Below are 17552 nucleotides of genomic sequence, written 5' to 3' on the forward strand. Positions count from 1 at the left end.
TAAATGTGTCATACCATATTTTAAAAGGGTTATGGTGGACTGTCCAGGGTTTTGATCTGCCTTTTGTCCAATGTGTGGTGGGAGAGATTCCAACATTCCTTTGTGACTCTGAATAGAAACAAAGTAAAGACGAAACATAAGTAAATTCATATATTTGTTTTTGACAATTTTGTATCATTAATGGCTTAGTGTTAGCATACTTAAGTCACTACTTAATGCATAAGTTGTTGACATGGTGTACTGCCAAGACACTATAGGTTTATGACTGGCTGGTGTCATAAGCAGCATGTTTGCACCTTTGCAACTTGAGGCTCCCTCTGGTGTTTATACGATGTCAGTGACCCCCACCACAAACATTTATAATCCTTGTGACAGTCCTTCACACTGCCAAGGAACTCACAGGACCCCAAGCAATCGGGGTCAATGTGGTCATTAAGGAAAGTTGTTACTGCACAAAGGTTTCAAAAGAACAATTGATTTTATCATATAGATGATGCAGAGTGTCATGCCAAATTTTATCAACGCAAGTCAGAAGTTTCCAAAATATCATGTGTGACTAATAGATTGTTGGAGTCCATGGTCACTCCCCACTTTTCACACCCTTATCCCAGGGGCTCTACTGCAAGATGGTTAAGTGACCAGGGTCAGAATTCAACACTGAGATCTAATTTTAACCAACAAACCCTTGACGTTGTCTCAACCAAATGGTGTGACTTTCTTCGAAATGAAAGTCACCGGTTCATGGGGTATTATTTTTACAGCTTAAAGTGAATTTCATTGAAGGATTGCAATTGCAAATGAAATGTATGTCATTGATGCATGAATGACACCAAAGCATTTTCAATACAGACGCTCTTAAAAAGAAGAACACATTCTCGCACACATAAACAGGCTGAAAAACAGCTAATTGCCAAGAAGTCTGACACAAATGCAATTTTGTTGTACTTTAATAATGGTAATAAAGTTAAAAAAAGATGGGCACCGAAAGTTAGAATTGTTTTACTTTACTCTTCTAAAAACAACCATTAGTAAAATTCCAAATAGTCTGAATGATTGCCACATCACAACATACAGTCAAACTCCAAAAACAGGGTTTGAAAGTCAGTCCAATTAGTGAAGTTTAAAACACAGGCAGATCAGCATTCATCTATAGAATTAATTAATTAATCAATTAAAATATAACATGCAGATTTGTAATTACAATTAACAAATGTATTCAAAAAGTTTGTACTTACAATATAAAATATGGATGCTACTGTTACTGTAAATGCATATACATGCTCTGTGACCAACTTGTAGATTGGAATGTTACTCAACACTCCCCTTGGAGTCCAGCTGTTGCTGTTTGACAAATGAAGAAACTGACAGACGGCGATCAAAGATCATAAAAACACAATAAGCCTCTCGAGCATTTGGCTTGAGCATCAATACAAGCCTGTTGCTATATTTGGGTTTTGCCCTAATACAACAGAAGATGTCAGAGAAGGTATCGTGTATCACGTGTTCATGGAAGACAGTGGCTCATTATATCTTGTTGGTAACCACTTCAGAATTTCTTCTTCTTAATCACTACCAAATGTAGATACTCTTTCCAATGGAAATAGTGCCTAATAGCTGTATACCCACACTTTTCTGTGCTATGTTCTGCTGACAAGTAAACTTTAGTAAACTAAAAACATCTTCTACCCACATACTGAAGATTGTATCAAACAAAACTGTTTAGGTTGGAATGCCCTAAACATTGTGAACGTTGATACATAAAAACAATCATGGTGAGGTGACTTGTAAAACATAAAGGAAGTACAGCTGGAATCCATCACTCAGCTACTCCACATTTGGGGACTGTCTCAGTCTCCCATGTTTATCCCCTAAGATCAGGAAGGAAAACAGCTGTTCGCACTATTGTTAGAGAGAATCCCTTGGCAAGCCTTTCCTTTTCTTTAAAGCTCATTGGCACTCAATGCATTTTTTTTATATAATGTCTGACTTGTAAGGACTCTGAAACTGTATATCAGTGACTTTTTAAAGCTTCTCAAAAACTTCTGTTGTGCCAAAGATGCATTAGTCACACCTTTGGACTGTCTGTAACTAAGCTTGTGCAGACGCAGAACCAACTTCACATCTGCCTGCTACATTAACATGTTAAACTAATAGCTACAAAAAATATATAAATGTGTGGTTACATCTCAAAAAATTGCTCTTATCTTATCAATTTATGACAACATGTATTACTAAAGGCAACACAAAAACCCTAATTGTTTATGCCAATAATCACAGGAATATGGATTATATAAAAAATAAAAAAAAAACCTCTATTTCCAACACATTCAAAGTCTGACAATGACCCTTCAAGGCTAGCGGTAATAACTGCTGTACAGGCATTATGCCATGCCACATGACCAAATACAGAAATACACATGTGATATGCTCCCATCACCCTGAATAAAAAGGCACAGCATGTCTCCACCAAGGACAGAGAGCCAGCAAAGGTACCTATTGTTTGTGTATTGGACTTATTTAGTCATTAAACTACTTGAGTTAAAGATAAATTATTACTGCCATGCATTATTTGTATCAAGTTTATATGGCGTTTAAAAAATAGAAGATAAACATTTATATGACTAAAAACAGTTTGTAAATTAATATATTTAAATTAGACTTTTAATTTCTTACCTTATTTTAAAATAAAATATGATAGATTCTCTGATGTAGCCTCTCTGAACCTTACATGTTTGTTCTTTTTTTTTGCAGAAGTCTGCATTGAAGTCTTTCAGAAAACCCCTGCTCACCTGGTGTCATACAAGGTAATTATAGTGCTGAATGATTATGAAACAAAAATCTGATTGGTTTTATTACCAATGCATATGTACTTTTATCTTAAGCTTGTCCCCTTTGAACATCACAAACTTGTTGCTTTGCTGAGTTCTGGTATGCCAGTACCTGTCTCTATTTAACCAATCTTAATGGTCAAGCACTCAATTGACTACGGTACTATAGGACGTTATAGAGGTCACTACTTGGGCACCCATCCAGCTTCCCTTGAATTTAAAATGAATGACCTTGTCTCCTCTTGTGCAGTAAAGGGTCATCATGAGTCTCGAACCGGAAATGGAGTGTTTTGGCGCGGCGGCCTTCTACCTCCGGAAGCCAGAACGAGAGAGAATTGAAGCTCAAAACACTCCCTTTGATGCTAAATCTGCATACTTTGTGACCGAGCCTGCAGAGATGTACCTCAAGGGGAAACTTACTAAGAGAGAGGGCGGCAAAGCCACCGTGGAAACGCTCTGTGGAAAGGTGAGAATGAGTGACCTAGAATTCATAGTTTTACAGTGCTTAACATTTTTGATTTAGAGACTGGACTGCTCTGACATGTCAACTATTTGATGATTTAAAACATTTAAATGAACAGTTGAAACAGACATGAATAATTTGTGATCCGTTACTAAGATCTAAAATCTGACAATACATTAGACAACAATTGCCTGCTGGACAGCAACTAATCTTATTTGTGTGCCTCTTGTCCTTGTAACAGACTATCACTGTAAAAGATACGGAAATCTTTCCCATGAACCCTCCAAAGTATGATAAGATTGAGGACATGGCCATGATGACCCACCTCAGTGAGCCCTCTGTGCTGTATAACCTCAAAGAGCGCTATGCAGCATGGATGATCTACGTGAGTTTTGTTAAGGAGTGACATAACCTTGATTACATAGAAATGTATTTGTAGAAAAATGGATCATTCTTTCATATTTCCTACTGTTATAGACCTACTCAGGGCTGTTCTGCGTGACTGTGAACCCCTACAAGTGGCTCCCAGTGTATGATGCAGGGGTTGTACAAGGATACAGAGGCAAAAAGAGGATTGAGGCTCCACCACACATCTTCTCCATCTCTGACAACGCCTATCAGTTCATGCTCCAAGGTATCACTCCGTTTGTAAACCATTTAGTGTCCAGAAATATAGCAGGTGTACTTAAGGAGAACTCCTAACTGTTGTACACTATTTTGATGTCTTGCAGATAGAGAAAACCAGTCAATCCTGATTACGTAAGTGACGTTTTTTTTTCATATTATCTACATATAAGTATTGGTAACAGGAGTAAAATCTAATTATATTCATGAACACACAGTGGAGAATCCGGTGCAGGAAAGACCGTCAACACCAAACGTGTCATCCAGTACTTTGCGACAATCGCAGTGGCTGGAGGAAAAAAGGCACCTGAGCAAACTGCTGGCAAGATACAGGTGAGAAAAGTTGGACAATATAAATAGGAAATAAAAATATGTATATATATTACAAGTATTGTTACAATAACCCACTTTAATTTTATTTCTAGGGGTCACTGGAAGATCAAATCATTGCAGCAAACCCACTGTTGGAAGCTTATGGTAATGCCAAGACTGTGAGGAATGACAACTCATCACGTTTTGTAAGATATTTGGAGGATTTCTCTTTCACTTGAAATTGTGTGTTATTTTGTGGCAACAATCATTCACTGTGAGATTAATTTAAAATCTATTTTTGTAAAGGGAAAATTTATCAGAATCCACTTTGGGACAACTGGAAAGCTGGCTTCAGCTGATATTGAAACATGTAAGCCTCCATCATTATCCAGAAGGTTTGATGAAAGCACAAACTGTAAACCAGCTTATTGTCACCTTGTTTTAAAGATCTGCTGGAAGAGTCTTGAGTGACGTTCTAGCTGTCTGCTCGATTTTTGTGGAACTCATTGAGAATAATCTGTTTTATTACATTTCAAACTCCTTCAACTGTGCTTCACTGGAGATTTCCCTTTTTTTTCACAACATAAATTAATACAGATCTGCTGGAGAAGTCTCGAGTGACGTTCCAGCTGTCTGCTGAGAGAAGCTACCACATCTTCTATCAGCTCATGACAGGCCACAAACCTGAGCTGATAGGTGAGTATATTTACAGTAGTAAATAATATTCTACAGAAAGTAAACAACAATGGTTCATCACAATATATATATTGTTATATTAACATACTTCCCCCCCCCCTTTTCTTTAGATGCTCTCCTGATCACCAAAAATCCTTATGACTATCACATGATCAGTCAGGGTGAAATCACCGTCAAGAGTATCGATGACATTGAAGAATTCATTGCCACTGATGTAATGACAACTTTACACTAAATTACTTATTTGTTATATCTTATACATATCATTACTACTTAAAGTTAATTTTAAACTAATAATAATACACCATTTAGATTTTTGACAGAATACTGCTGCTGTTTGCTTTAAAGCAAAGTAGTTATATTGCAGCTATTTACCTCCAAGACTTATGTAGGTTTGTGATTCAAACTGACTCTTTATTTCACAGACTGCTATTGACATCCTGGGCTTCACTGCAGAAGAGAAGGCAAACATCTACAAGCTGACTGGATCTGTGATGCATCATGGAAACATGAAGTTTAAGCAGAAGCAGCGTGAAGAGCAGGCTGAGCCCGATGGCAATGAGGGTATGAAACCCAAACACCATGAGCTTAAATGTAGTAGTCAAATTTTCGCCATGTAAAAAAAAACATGTGAATTAAAAGTATATTTATTAAGTTATCCTAGACCAGGTTTTATAGAAGACTGTTTGTGTTCTTCTTTTAGTGGCAGATAAAATCGCCTACCTCATGGGTCTGAACTCTGCTGATTTGCTAAAAGCACTATGCTACCCGAGAGTGAAGGTTGGAAATGAGTTTGTGACCAAAGGTCAAACTGTCCCTCAGGTATGGGAAGTCAGCAAGAACACACACAGACAATAAGAAAAAAAATTACACATGATGACAGATGACTTGTTCTACTATCTTCACAATTAAGACAATTTAACATATTATGGCTTTCATTAGGTTTGTAAATGTAGAATCAATTTTGTTATTTCTCACAATATCCTCATTAATATAGTATTACTGATTTGTTAAATCAGGTCAACAATTCCGTCAGTGCCCTCTGCAAGTCTGTCTATGAGAAAATGTTCTTGTGGATGGTCGTCAGAATTAATGAGATGCTGGATACCAGGCAGCCCAGACAGTACTTCATCGGTGTCCTGGATATTGCTGGGTTTGAAATTTTTGATGTAAGTATCCTTTGCTGATTTATACTACATAATCTTATGCATCTTCAATTAGGACTATCACTTAAGGCCTTTGCTGGCTTTTGATATTTCAATTTCTAGTACAACAGCTTGGAGCAGCTGTGCATCAACTTCACCAATGAAAAACTGCAACAGTTTTTCAACCACCACATGTTTGTCCTGGAGCAAGAAGAGTACAAGAAAGAGGGAATTGACTGGGAGTTCATTGATTTTGGTATGGATTTGGCTGCCTGCATTGAGCTGATTGAGAAGGTGAGAGACACGCTGAATATTCACAAACACAGACAACTATCCCATGACTTTTAATATTTTGTTTTAAATAATCATTTCTTCATGACAGCCAATGGGCATCTTCTCCATCCTGGAAGAGGAGTGCATGTTCCCCAAGGCAACAGATGTCACCTTCAAGAACAAACTGTATGACCAGCATCTTGGTAAAAGTCCTTCCTTCCAGAAACCCAAACCTGCCAAAGGCAAAGCTGAGGCTCACTTTGCTCTGATGCACTATGCTGGCACAGTTGACTACAATGTCACTGGCTGGCTGGAAAAGAACAAAGACCCCCTGAACGACTCAGTGGTTCAGCTCTACCAGAAGTCTTCAGCCAAACTGTTGGCTCACCTCTATGCATCACATGCTGGATCAGAAGGTGATAATTTGAAAGAACACAAGTTGGAGGTGTTCTCAAACTTAAATTACATTGGTTGATTTGTAGCTACAGTACTGTGAATTGAGTATGACTAAATGTATCACATTTGCACAAGTTAATAATTCAACTTAAATGTTTATGATACAGCTGAAGGTGGTGCAAAAAAAGGCGGCAAGAAAAAGGGTGGGTCTTTTCAGACTGTATCTGCTCTGTTCAGGGTAAGTATCACAAATGACTATCTCAATACATAACTACAATTAAACATGTAAACTTGTAAATTCCAAAATACTGAAAAATGTAAGAACCAGGGAAATAGGCCATGTTATTATGTTATTCGGTAACAAATTGAATTTTTCAATATTTCAGGAGAATTTAGGCAAGTTGATGACCAACTTAAGAAGCACTCATCCTCATTTTGTACGTTGTTTGATTCCAAATGAATCAAAAACACCTGGTAAGCCTAATATAAGTTTCATTTATTCAAACACTACTGTAATTATGCAAAACAAGACTGAATTTGGCATGTCTTTAAGGTCTCATGGAGAACTTCCTGGTCATCCACCAGCTGAGGTGTAACGGTGTGCTGGAGGGTATCAGGATCTGCAGGAAAGGTTTCCCCAGCAGAATCCTCTACGCTGACTTCAAGCAGAGGTAGCAGAAATAGGACATTGACAGTCATTGAAAAAATTATCATTATCTTTAAGCTAGTGTGTCTAACTGAAATAAATATTTACTTTCAGATACAAAGTATTGAATGCTAGTGTCATCCCTGAGGGACAATTCATTGACAACAAAAAGGCCTCAGAGAAACTGCTGGGATCCATCAATGTGGACCACACTCAATACAAGTTTGGCCACACCAAGGTAGAGGACAATACATTTTACAACGAGGTATAAGATTAAATATCATATCTAATTAATTGCTTAAAGATAATTATAATCATTGACTCTCAGGTGTTCTTCAAAGCCGGTCTGCTGGGAACTCTGGAGGAGATGAGAGACGAGAAACTGGCTCAGCTGGTCACAATGACTCAAGCTCTCTGCAGAGGTTTCCTCATGAGGACAGAGTTTATTAAGATGATGGAGAGGAGGTAATGTGGACAATTAGCTTCATACATCAAAGGGCAACCATACATTTATGACTGTAATGTAATGTAATTTACAGATGACAAATTGATTGTAATTTTCAACCCAAATATTTACTTCGAAAGCCCAAATCCCAAAGCCCCTTATCAATAAAATAACATAATCCTTTACTAGTCCCACAGCGGGGACATTTGCAGGATTACAGCAGCAGAGTGGATAGTGCAAACAAGAGATATAAGTAAAAAACTAGATCAAAACAAGTATTATAAATAAGTAAATAAGTACGTACAATACAGTTTTAAGAATCTAAATCACTTTGTTTATTTACTTCGATCCCTGTTTTACCCAGGGAGGCTGTTTACTCCATCCAGTACAACATTCGCGCATTCATGAATGTCAAAACCTGGCCATGGATGAAGGTGTACTTCAAGATCAAGCCTCTGCTGAAGACTGCCGAGACTGAGAAAGAAATGGCCCAAATGAAAGAGAACTTTGTAAAAATGAAAGAGGATCTAGCAAAGGCTCTGGCTAAGAAGAAAGAACTGGAGGAGAAGATGGTTTCTCTGCTGCAGGAGAAGAATGACTTGCAGCTACAAATTCAGTCTGTACGTTACATTGAGCAAGATCATTTGTTACTTCAATTATCCAAGTTTTCACAACTAACTAAATATTTAAATTGAATGTCATGTCAAATCTAGGAAGGTGAAAACCTCAGCGATGCAGAGGAAAGGTGTGAGGGGCTCATCAAATCAAAAATCCAGCTTGAGGCTAAACTCAAAGAGACGTCTGAAAGACTGGATGATGAGGAGGAAATGAATGCTGAGCTGACTGCAAAGAAGAGGAAGCTGGAGGATGAGTGCTCTGAGTTGAAGAAAGACATTGATGACTTGGAGCTCACCCTGGCCAAAGTAGAAAAGGAGAAGCATGCCACTGAGAACAAGGTTGGTAAATCTTCCATAAGGCCTTAAAGTCAGCTCTTTGTAAAATGCTTAAACCTTTAAAATTGTTTTCACAATGTTGTGAATGCAGGTTAAAAACCTGGTTGAGGAAATGACATCTCAAGATGAGACCATTAACAAGTTGACCAAAGAGAAGAAAGCCCTCCAAGAGGCCCATCAGCAGACCCTTGATGATCTGCAGGCAGAGGAAGACAAAGTCAACACTCTGACGAAGGCCAAGACCAAGCTGGAGCAGCAAGTGGACGATGTGAGGAATATCTGCATTTAAAAACAAAAGTTTAACTTGATTATTATTATCTCAGTCATGGTTAATTTGATGACACCCATGGTTACCGTTTTAACAGCACTGACAATATGAATGTTGCTTTATAGACACATTTTAATTATCTATTATAACTTAATACAGCTTTGACACACTGTTAAAAGAGTGAACAATAAGCACTGATGCTATTATCAACTAAACAAAATTGTGCTGGATAACATACAACACCAAACTACATATATCATCAAAAAGGGTGTTAGATTTTTTGAAAGTATTAACAATTATCACTTAAATTATATAAAAATCTATTTTCGTGGACAGCTTGAAGGTTCTCTGGAGCAGGAAAAGAAACTCCGTATGGATCTCGAGCGAGCAAAAAGAAAGCTTGAAGGAGATCTGAAACTGGCCCAGGAATCCATAATGGACCTAGAGAATGACAAGCAGCAGTCTGACGAGAAAATAAAGAAGTAAGAATAAACAAACGGCATCCTTCTACGTGCTTGAAATAAATGATTTCATTAGAGGCACTACTTACACCTAACTTAAATGTGACGATTTATTCTGTCCCCTGCAGGAAGGACTTTGAGATAAGCCAGCTCCTGAGTAAGATTGAGGATGAACAGACTCTTGGAATCCAGCTACAGAAAAAGATTAAGGAACTGCAGGTGCAACTTTTAGTACTAGTCAAAGGTAACAGGAACTTTCAAATATCTTGAAAGATTTTCATGTAACCCCTGTGTGTTTCAGGCTCGTATTGAGGAGCTGGAGGAGGAGATTGAGGCTGAGCGGGCTGCTCGGGCCAAGGTGGAGAAACAGAGGTCTGATCTCTCCAGGGAACTTGAGGAAATCAGTGAGAGGCTGGAAGAAGCTGGTGGAGCAACGTCTGCTCAGATCGAGATGAACAAGAAGCGTGAGGCCGAGTTTCAGAAGCTGCGTCGTGATCTTGAAGAGTCCACCCTGCAGCACGAGTCCACCGCTGCAGCTCTCCGCAAGAAGCAGGCTGACAGTGTGGCCGAGCTGGGAGAACAGATTGATAACCTGCAGAGAGTCAAACAGAAGCTGGAGAAAGAGAAAAGCGAATACAAGATGGAGGTCGATGACCTCAGCAGCAATATGGAGTCTATTGCCAAATCAAAGGTGAGAGAACTACATTTCCTTATAGGGAGCGAAAGATAACGGTCATATTTCACTTACTCTGCCTTTGTTCGACATTCACTGAATTATACTAAAATAATTATTTTGAATCAACAAAACTTTAAATTTCAGGGCAATCTTGAGAAAATATGTCGTACTCTTGAGGATCAACTGAGTGAGATAAAGACCAAAGATGAAGAACATGTGCGACAGCTGAATGACATTGGGGCGCAAAGAGCAAGACTGCTAACAGAGAATGGTGGGATCTAATCTTATCTTTCCAATACAATGCCCATATTTGCATTTAGATTAGTTCTAAATCTCTGTCTCTACTTAGGTGAGTTTGGTCGCCAGCTGGAGGAGAAAGAAGCCCTGGTCTCTCAGCTTACAAGGGGCAAGCAGGCTTATACCCAGCAAATTGAGGAGCTCAAGAGGCACATTGAAGAGGAAGTGAAGGTATTTGCACATTAAAACCACTAACACTGTCCCAGGACGGCAATGTTAAGTCACACATGTTTCAGTTAATAAAATAAATCTCTATTTATTTGTAAGGCCAAGAACGCCCTGGCTCATGCTGTTCAGTCAGCTCGTCATGACTGCGACCTGCTCAGAGAGCAGTATGAGGAGGAGCAGGAGGCCAAATGTGAGCTGCAGCGGGCAATGTCAAAGGCAAACAGCGAGGTGGCTCAGTGGAGAACCAAATACGAGACTGATGCCATTCAGCGAACTGAGGAGCTGGAGGAGGCCAAGTAATGAACTGTCCTGAAATCACACTGTTTCCACATGCACTGGTCGGGTAAATCATTACAGAACCTGTTTACTGTGTGGTTTAACAGGAAAAAGCTCGCCCAGCGTCTTCAGGATGCAGAGGAATGCATCGAGGCTGTGAATGCAAAATGTGCCTCTCTGGAAAAGACAAAACAGAGACTGCAAGGTGAAGTCGAGGACATGATGATTGACGTGGAGAGAGCTAATGCTCTCGCTTCCAGCCTTGACAAGAAGCAAAGGAACTTTGACAAGGTTCAATTTCTATTTGTGCATTGTTTGTTTAAATGAAGACCCTAGAGTTGTCAATTACTGAAACACGTGGGTGTTTTTTTGTCTTCAGGTTCTAGCTGAGTGGAAGCAGAAGTATGAGGAAAGCCAGGCAGAGCTGGAGGGAGCTCTAAAAGAGTCTCGTTCGCTCAGCACTGAGATGTTCAAGCTGAAAAATTCATATGAGGAAGCTTTGGACCACCTGGAGACCCTGAAGAGAGAGAACAAAAACCTGCAACGTATGCAAACTTTTAAAAAGGCAGATTACTCAAATAGACCACTAATGGAAACCATTGAAAGTGGTCTGGTTGTACAGAGTTTTCCAGAGGAAGCTGTGGCATATGCTTTAAATGAAAGGACAGGAGGAAAGGAGGAAAAGTGGGCCCCCTAGTGGGCAAACATGATTAATGTGCATGGTCCTAGACTAAACAAATAATTCAGTTTACACTTACTTACATAACCACTTATACCTTGTTTCTTACAGAGGAGATCTCCGATCTAACTGAGCATATTGGTGAGAGTGGAAAAACCATTCATGAACTGGAGAAAGGGAAAAAGACCGTAGAGGTAGAGAAGTGCGAACTCCAGACATCCCTTGAAGAGGCAGAGGTACTGTCTAGCCAAATATATCTCATTACATTAAATTTGAAATGATGCTGCAGCCTGGGGCTACACAATATATATTTATTTTTGTGTCAAGGCTACCCTGGAGCATGAGGAATCCAAGATTATGCGTGTTCAGCTTGAACTCACCCAAGTCAAGAGTGAAATTGACAGAAAACTTGCAGAGAAAGACGAGGAGATCGAGCAGATCAAGAGGAACAGCCAGAGAGTGATCGAGTCCATGCAGAGCACCTTGGATGCCGAGGTCAGGAGCAGGAATGATGCCCTGAGAATCAAGAAGAAGATGGAGGGAGACCTGAATGAGATGGAGATTCAGCTGAGCCACGCCAACCGTCAGGCAGCTGAAGCCCAGAAACAGCTGAGGAACGTGCAGGGACAACTTAAGGTAAAGTGGCTTGTTGACATTTTTTTAAAATAAAGTTTTCTTTTTTCAGACTGCATTGCAAATGTTATATATTTATATATTTTTATAACTATTCATAAAGGATTCGCTACTGCACCTTGATGAAGCTGTTAGAGGTCAGGAAGACATGAAGGAGCAGGTTGCCATGGTGGAGCGCAGGAACACCCTGATGCTGGTTGAGATCGAGGAGCTGAGAGCTGCACTGGAGCAGACGGAGAGAAGCCGCAAAGTGGCTGAACAGGAGCTGGTTGATGCCAGCGAGCGTGTGGGACTGCTGCACTCTCAGGTAAATCAAGATTCCAACAATGACATGTGAAACACTTAACAACAGAAAATGACACTATGTAGTCCAACCCACACTATTATCTGTTTAGAATACCAGCCTCATCAACACCAAGAAGAAGTTGGAGGCTGACCTCGTTCAGATCCAGGGTGAAGTTGAAGATTCTGTCCAGGAGGCAAGAAATGCTGAAGAGAAGGCCAAGAAGGCCATCACTGATGTGAGTTATCCTTACGCAACTTAACTAGGGTTGTGCGATTGTTTCTTTTTTCTTAGCGTTCAATCATGGATACTCAAGATCGATAATAGGTGAACCTATTGCCAATAAGCAGTGCCATGTGTCTCAGTTCTGTAGGACCTTTGAAACATAACCTTTAAGCTTTTTGCAAGTAGGACAGTACAAGTTACATAAATACAACATTTTATTTAAAATATCTAACCTCTAAAACAATCTGGTTAATAGCAATGTCTCCTCTTTTCAACAGCGACTACCTAAAGTCCATGTGTCTGTGCACAGTTGGACAATAGCACAGCATCAATAACATTAAGCTATTTTCCTTATCTATAATATTACAATCCAAATCACATCACACTCGTGGTAGGGCTGTACAGAATAGTTCAAAGCTTAATTCATAATTCTGACATTCTAATAATAATAATCATTATTATTATTATTATTATTATTATTATTATTGTTATTATTATCAATAACTTAAAGAAAACTTAAAGAAACTCTCAAACACAAACCACAATCAAAGCTTTAAATGTATAAACTGACATTTTTGATACAACCATAACGGTAACTACTCTTATTAAGCGCAGAGCAACGTTTTGGTGAGCAGGCATATAGAGAGAATGGACATGCTGGGTGTCAGATTTGAGAGATACATGCGCATAAAATAATACTTTAGGCCACTTCTCAATTGATGGTGCTCTAGCAGTTGAAACATCAGAGTGCAATAAGTTTGTATCAATAATATAAAAAATCAACAACATTTCAGGCTGCCATGATGGCAGAAGAGCTGAAGAAGGAGCAGGACACTAGCTCTCATTTGGAGAGGATGAAGAAGAACCTGGAGGTGACAGTGAAAGACCTGCAGCACCGCCTGGATGAAGCTGAAAATCTGGCCATGAAGGGCGGAAAGAAGCAGCTCCAGAAACTGGAGGCTAGAGTAAGTGCCATAAAGACAAACCTTTTCATATTTGCTGAAAGTCAATACAACATTAATACAATAAATGATTTTTCTGTAACATCTTCTTCATTCAAGGTTCGAGAATTGGAAGCTGAAGTTGATGCTGAGCAGAGGCGGGGTGCTGATGCTATCAAGGGAGTGCGAAAATATGAGAGAAAAGTAAAGGAGCTTAACTATCAGGTAAATTTCAATTTAAAATACTAAAATTTAAACAACTCTAAATCCAAATGGTAAAAATGGTAATGAAAACAATAGGCTTAATTTAGGATTGAGACTGAATTACAATGTTATATCATTCCTGTTTTACAACAGTTTGAGGAGGACAAGAAGAATATTGCCAGACTTCAGGATCTGGTGGACAAGTTGCAGCTGAAAGTGAAATCCTACAAGAGGCAGTCTGAGGAGGCTGTGAGTACACCTAATTATTGCTAAAGACACACAGAAAATGTCACTCAGTCCACAGGTATTGACTTCACTGTGGCTTGTCATACAGGAGGAGCAGGCCAACACTCACCTGTCCAGGTACAGGAAGGTGCAGCATGAGATGGAGGAAGCTCAGGAGAGAGCTGACATCGCTGAGTCTCAGGTCAACAAGCTGAGAGCAAAGAGTCGGGAAATCACCAAGGTAAAAAAGATGACTATCTGAGATGAATCAAGTGTGTATAAAATACCATTTTATATAAGGATACAACTTTGCAATGTGTTTATAATAATAATAATTTTCAACCTCATCACCTAATGCCAAAATCCTACACACTGGACCTTTAAATTGAAATGATCTGGACAAATGTTTTACATGTTTTTGTTCTGTCATTTCAGACCAAGGATGAAGAGTGAGGAACAAATCGTGGTTATACAGTAGCAATAAGCCATACAATATGAGAATATTGTTACTTGTTCACTCCTAAGCATGCTGCCATAACCAAAAGTCAATAAAAAGTAGTTTGTTGCATCTTTTTTGTGTACGTCCTTTCATTTCGATTACTGATTTAATGAGGGAATATTTAACATGCATACTGACATTTTCAAGCCATTGGGGGCTTACATTTTGATTCATTATGTAGCTTAGACAATGTAGTAACACAAATAAGTTATGAGATAAAAAGTAAAAAATGTATGGTCAAATATAAGACACAATGCAATGTACACACAATACACAATAAGGCACAATGTTTTACAGACAATACAATGAATAAACAATTAGCGCTGCAGTATGTCCCTTTAGTCCAAGTTAGTTCAAGGTTACTGATTTACTGCATGCTAATCCTACAAGACTCAAAGGGATTTAAAGAAAAGGAAATATTCTGATATAACACTTTTGTTTAAATTCATGTTGAAAAAACTCTTTAATGACAGATTATGCAAATTCATAGATAAATACAAATTACTCACCGACAGTCAATATGGATTCAGAACAAACCGGTCAACAGCACTAGCCTTAACAGAACTCACAGAAGAAATCACTAACGCCACAGACAATAAGAAATTTACGATCGGGACATTTATAGACTTAAAAAAAGCATTTGATACTATAAATCACAATATATTAATTACAAAACTAGAACAATATGGGATCCGGGGGGTCGTTTTGAATTGGGTGAGGAGCTATTTAGAGAGAAGGCAACAATTTGTGATGATGGATGGATTTAAGTCAGAATGCTTGGACATTGTGTGTGGGGTTCCGCAGGGGTCAGTGCTGGGACCAATGTTATTTAACATGTATATCAATGATATTTGCAACGTATCGAAATCTCTGAAATTCATACTTTTTGCAGATGACACAAATATACTGGTTTCTGGGGAAAATTTGCAGCAACTTCTGTCCACATTGACCGTAGAGATTAGTAGACTAAAAAAATGGTTTGACAGAAATAAGTTATCTCTAAACCTAAATAAAACTAAAATTATGATATTTGGAAACTGTAAAAAATCGGAAAACATTGAGGTACAAATAGAGGGTGTAAACTTAGAAAGGGTATAAAACAAATTTCTAGGGGTAATCATTGACGACAAAATTTGCTGGAAACCTCATATAAAACACATACAAACCAAACTATCAAGAAGCATCTCAGTCCTGTGCAAAGCCAAGCACTTCCTGAATATTAAATCACTCCATATTCTTTATAACTCATTAATATTACCATATTTGTATTACTGTTCAGAAATCTGGGGAAACACATACAAAAGCTCTTTACAACCGTTGTGTATTCTTCAGAAGCGAGCCATTAGAATAATCCATAATGTAACTTATCATGAACATACTAATCAACTATTCATACAGTCCAAAACTCTCAAATTTCCTGATCTGGTTGAATTCAAAACTGCCCAAACAATCTTCAAAGCCAGAAATGATATGCTACCAAAAAACATACAGGCAATGTTTTCTGAAAGGGAGGGACGTTATAACTTAAGGGGACAGCTGAACTTCAAGGTCCACCACACACGCACAACGAAAAAGAGCTTTTGTATCAGCATCTACGGAGTTAAATTGTGGAATAAGTTAAGTGTGGAAGTACAGAAAAGCCAAAGCATAAGACAGTTCAAAAACAAATATAAAGACATCGTCTTCACAAAGTACAGAAATTTAGAAAAGCCTCTGTAACATTGACATATGTAGACTGTAGTTTGTAATATACATGGTATTTGTATTTATATTTGTAATATCTATATATATAGTAACTTATAATATACATGTATAGGTATTTATAATGTAATATAAATTGTTTATAGTATATATATATATATATATATATATATATATATATATATAATTGTATACAATTATATATATAATTGTTTACAATATTTGTGTGTGATTATATTGACTATTTATAAATATACGTAGATATATATGCGTAGATATATATATATATACACACAGTTATTCTGTATTCTGTATTCATATTTGTATGCATTATTATAGCTTGCATTATACTGACATGTTGGTGACATCTATCCAAGCTAAATTGATCTATTAAGGGGTAGGACTAGATAAGTTTTTTTACTTCCTCCTACCCCCTTTCGAGCATGTAGAAAGTTTTTTTTTAAATTTTACTTCTTTTGTGTGTTCTTTTGTTGTCTCTTTTATTTTTTATTTCATCTATTAATAATCAATTGATAATCATTAATTGATTAATAATCATGTTTTTTATTGCTTGCATGTTCGAAATAAAGACAATCAATCAATGTTCTCAAGTTCAATATTATATAAATCAAATTATTTTTTCTCTCAAAATTGTATACTTTGTAAACCCAGTAAGCATAGCGTACACTGTATAACTTTATTTCCAAATAACATATATAATCACATAAAATAATTTAATTTAATTGTCATTTTTACACAATGATATGTTTAGCTTCCCAAACTGATACACCATTTCTACCTCTTTGTATTCTGACACCAAGTACAGAGATGATTCATTATCTGTCCCAAATGTCTAAGTTCCATGTTAATGTTAGAAACATGGTGTTGTACTAACAACTTTAGAATCCACCCGCCTTGAGATGATGGTATTTTAAAGTGTAGATAAACAACAATATATCAGTACTGTTAGGGCTAATGCTAACTAACTTAGTAAAGTGACGCTAATGTAATATATTTAAAGACCAGATTATCCCTCTCAAACATTTAGCTACTGTTCTTATTATGTTTAACCTCTTTAGGCAATTAAGCTAACTTGTATTTGAACTGCTACCGTTAGCTCCTACAATATTGGTAACTTTAGAGTTTAAGCTAATTTATCTCAAAGATGTAGATGCAGTGGTGTATAAAGTACCCAAAAGCCATACTTGAGTAAAAGTAAAGATACCTTCCTGGAA

At 37.8% G+C, this 17552-nt stretch overlaps 2 protein-coding genes across 2 annotated transcripts; both read left to right on the forward strand.

The window, feature by feature from the left end:
- Window positions 1-3090: 3090 nt before the first annotated feature.
- LOC129106461 (myosin heavy chain, fast skeletal muscle-like) lies at window positions 3091-12764 on the forward strand. The gene is made up of 33 exons (XM_054617868.1): window positions 3091-3294; window positions 3533-3676; window positions 3769-3925; window positions 4023-4050; window positions 4134-4248; window positions 4341-4433; window positions 4534-4597; window positions 4825-4923; window positions 5034-5137; window positions 5349-5487; window positions 5627-5745; window positions 5943-6092; window positions 6192-6362; window positions 6451-6757; window positions 6905-6975; window positions 7124-7211; window positions 7291-7408; window positions 7498-7621; window positions 7712-7848; window positions 8193-8448; window positions 8542-8784; window positions 8873-9049; window positions 9386-9531; window positions 9639-9729; window positions 9812-10201; window positions 10331-10457; window positions 10536-10654; window positions 10751-10947; window positions 11035-11218; window positions 11307-11472; window positions 11718-11842; window positions 11934-12019; window positions 12725-12764. Exons 1-33 carry the CDS (start codon window positions 3091-3093, stop codon window positions 12762-12764), a joined length of 4779 nt encoding a protein of 1592 aa, XP_054473843.1.
- Window positions 12765-13550: 786 nt separating this feature from the next.
- LOC129106309 (myosin-8-like) lies at window positions 13551-14570 on the forward strand. Its single transcript, XM_054617695.1, has 5 exons — window positions 13551-13712; window positions 13809-13913; window positions 14046-14141; window positions 14227-14358; window positions 14553-14570. The coding sequence occupies exons 1-5, from the start codon at window positions 13551-13553 to the stop codon at window positions 14568-14570; spliced, it is 513 nt and encodes a 170-aa protein (XP_054473670.1).
- The last annotated feature ends 2982 nt before the right edge of the window (window positions 14571-17552 follow it).

This window comes from Anoplopoma fimbria, chromosome 17 (genome assembly GCF_027596085.1).
Source record: "Anoplopoma fimbria isolate UVic2021 breed Golden Eagle Sablefish chromosome 17, Afim_UVic_2022, whole genome shotgun sequence".
NCBI classification, from domain to species: Eukaryota; Metazoa; Chordata; class Actinopteri; order Perciformes; family Anoplopomatidae; genus Anoplopoma; species Anoplopoma fimbria.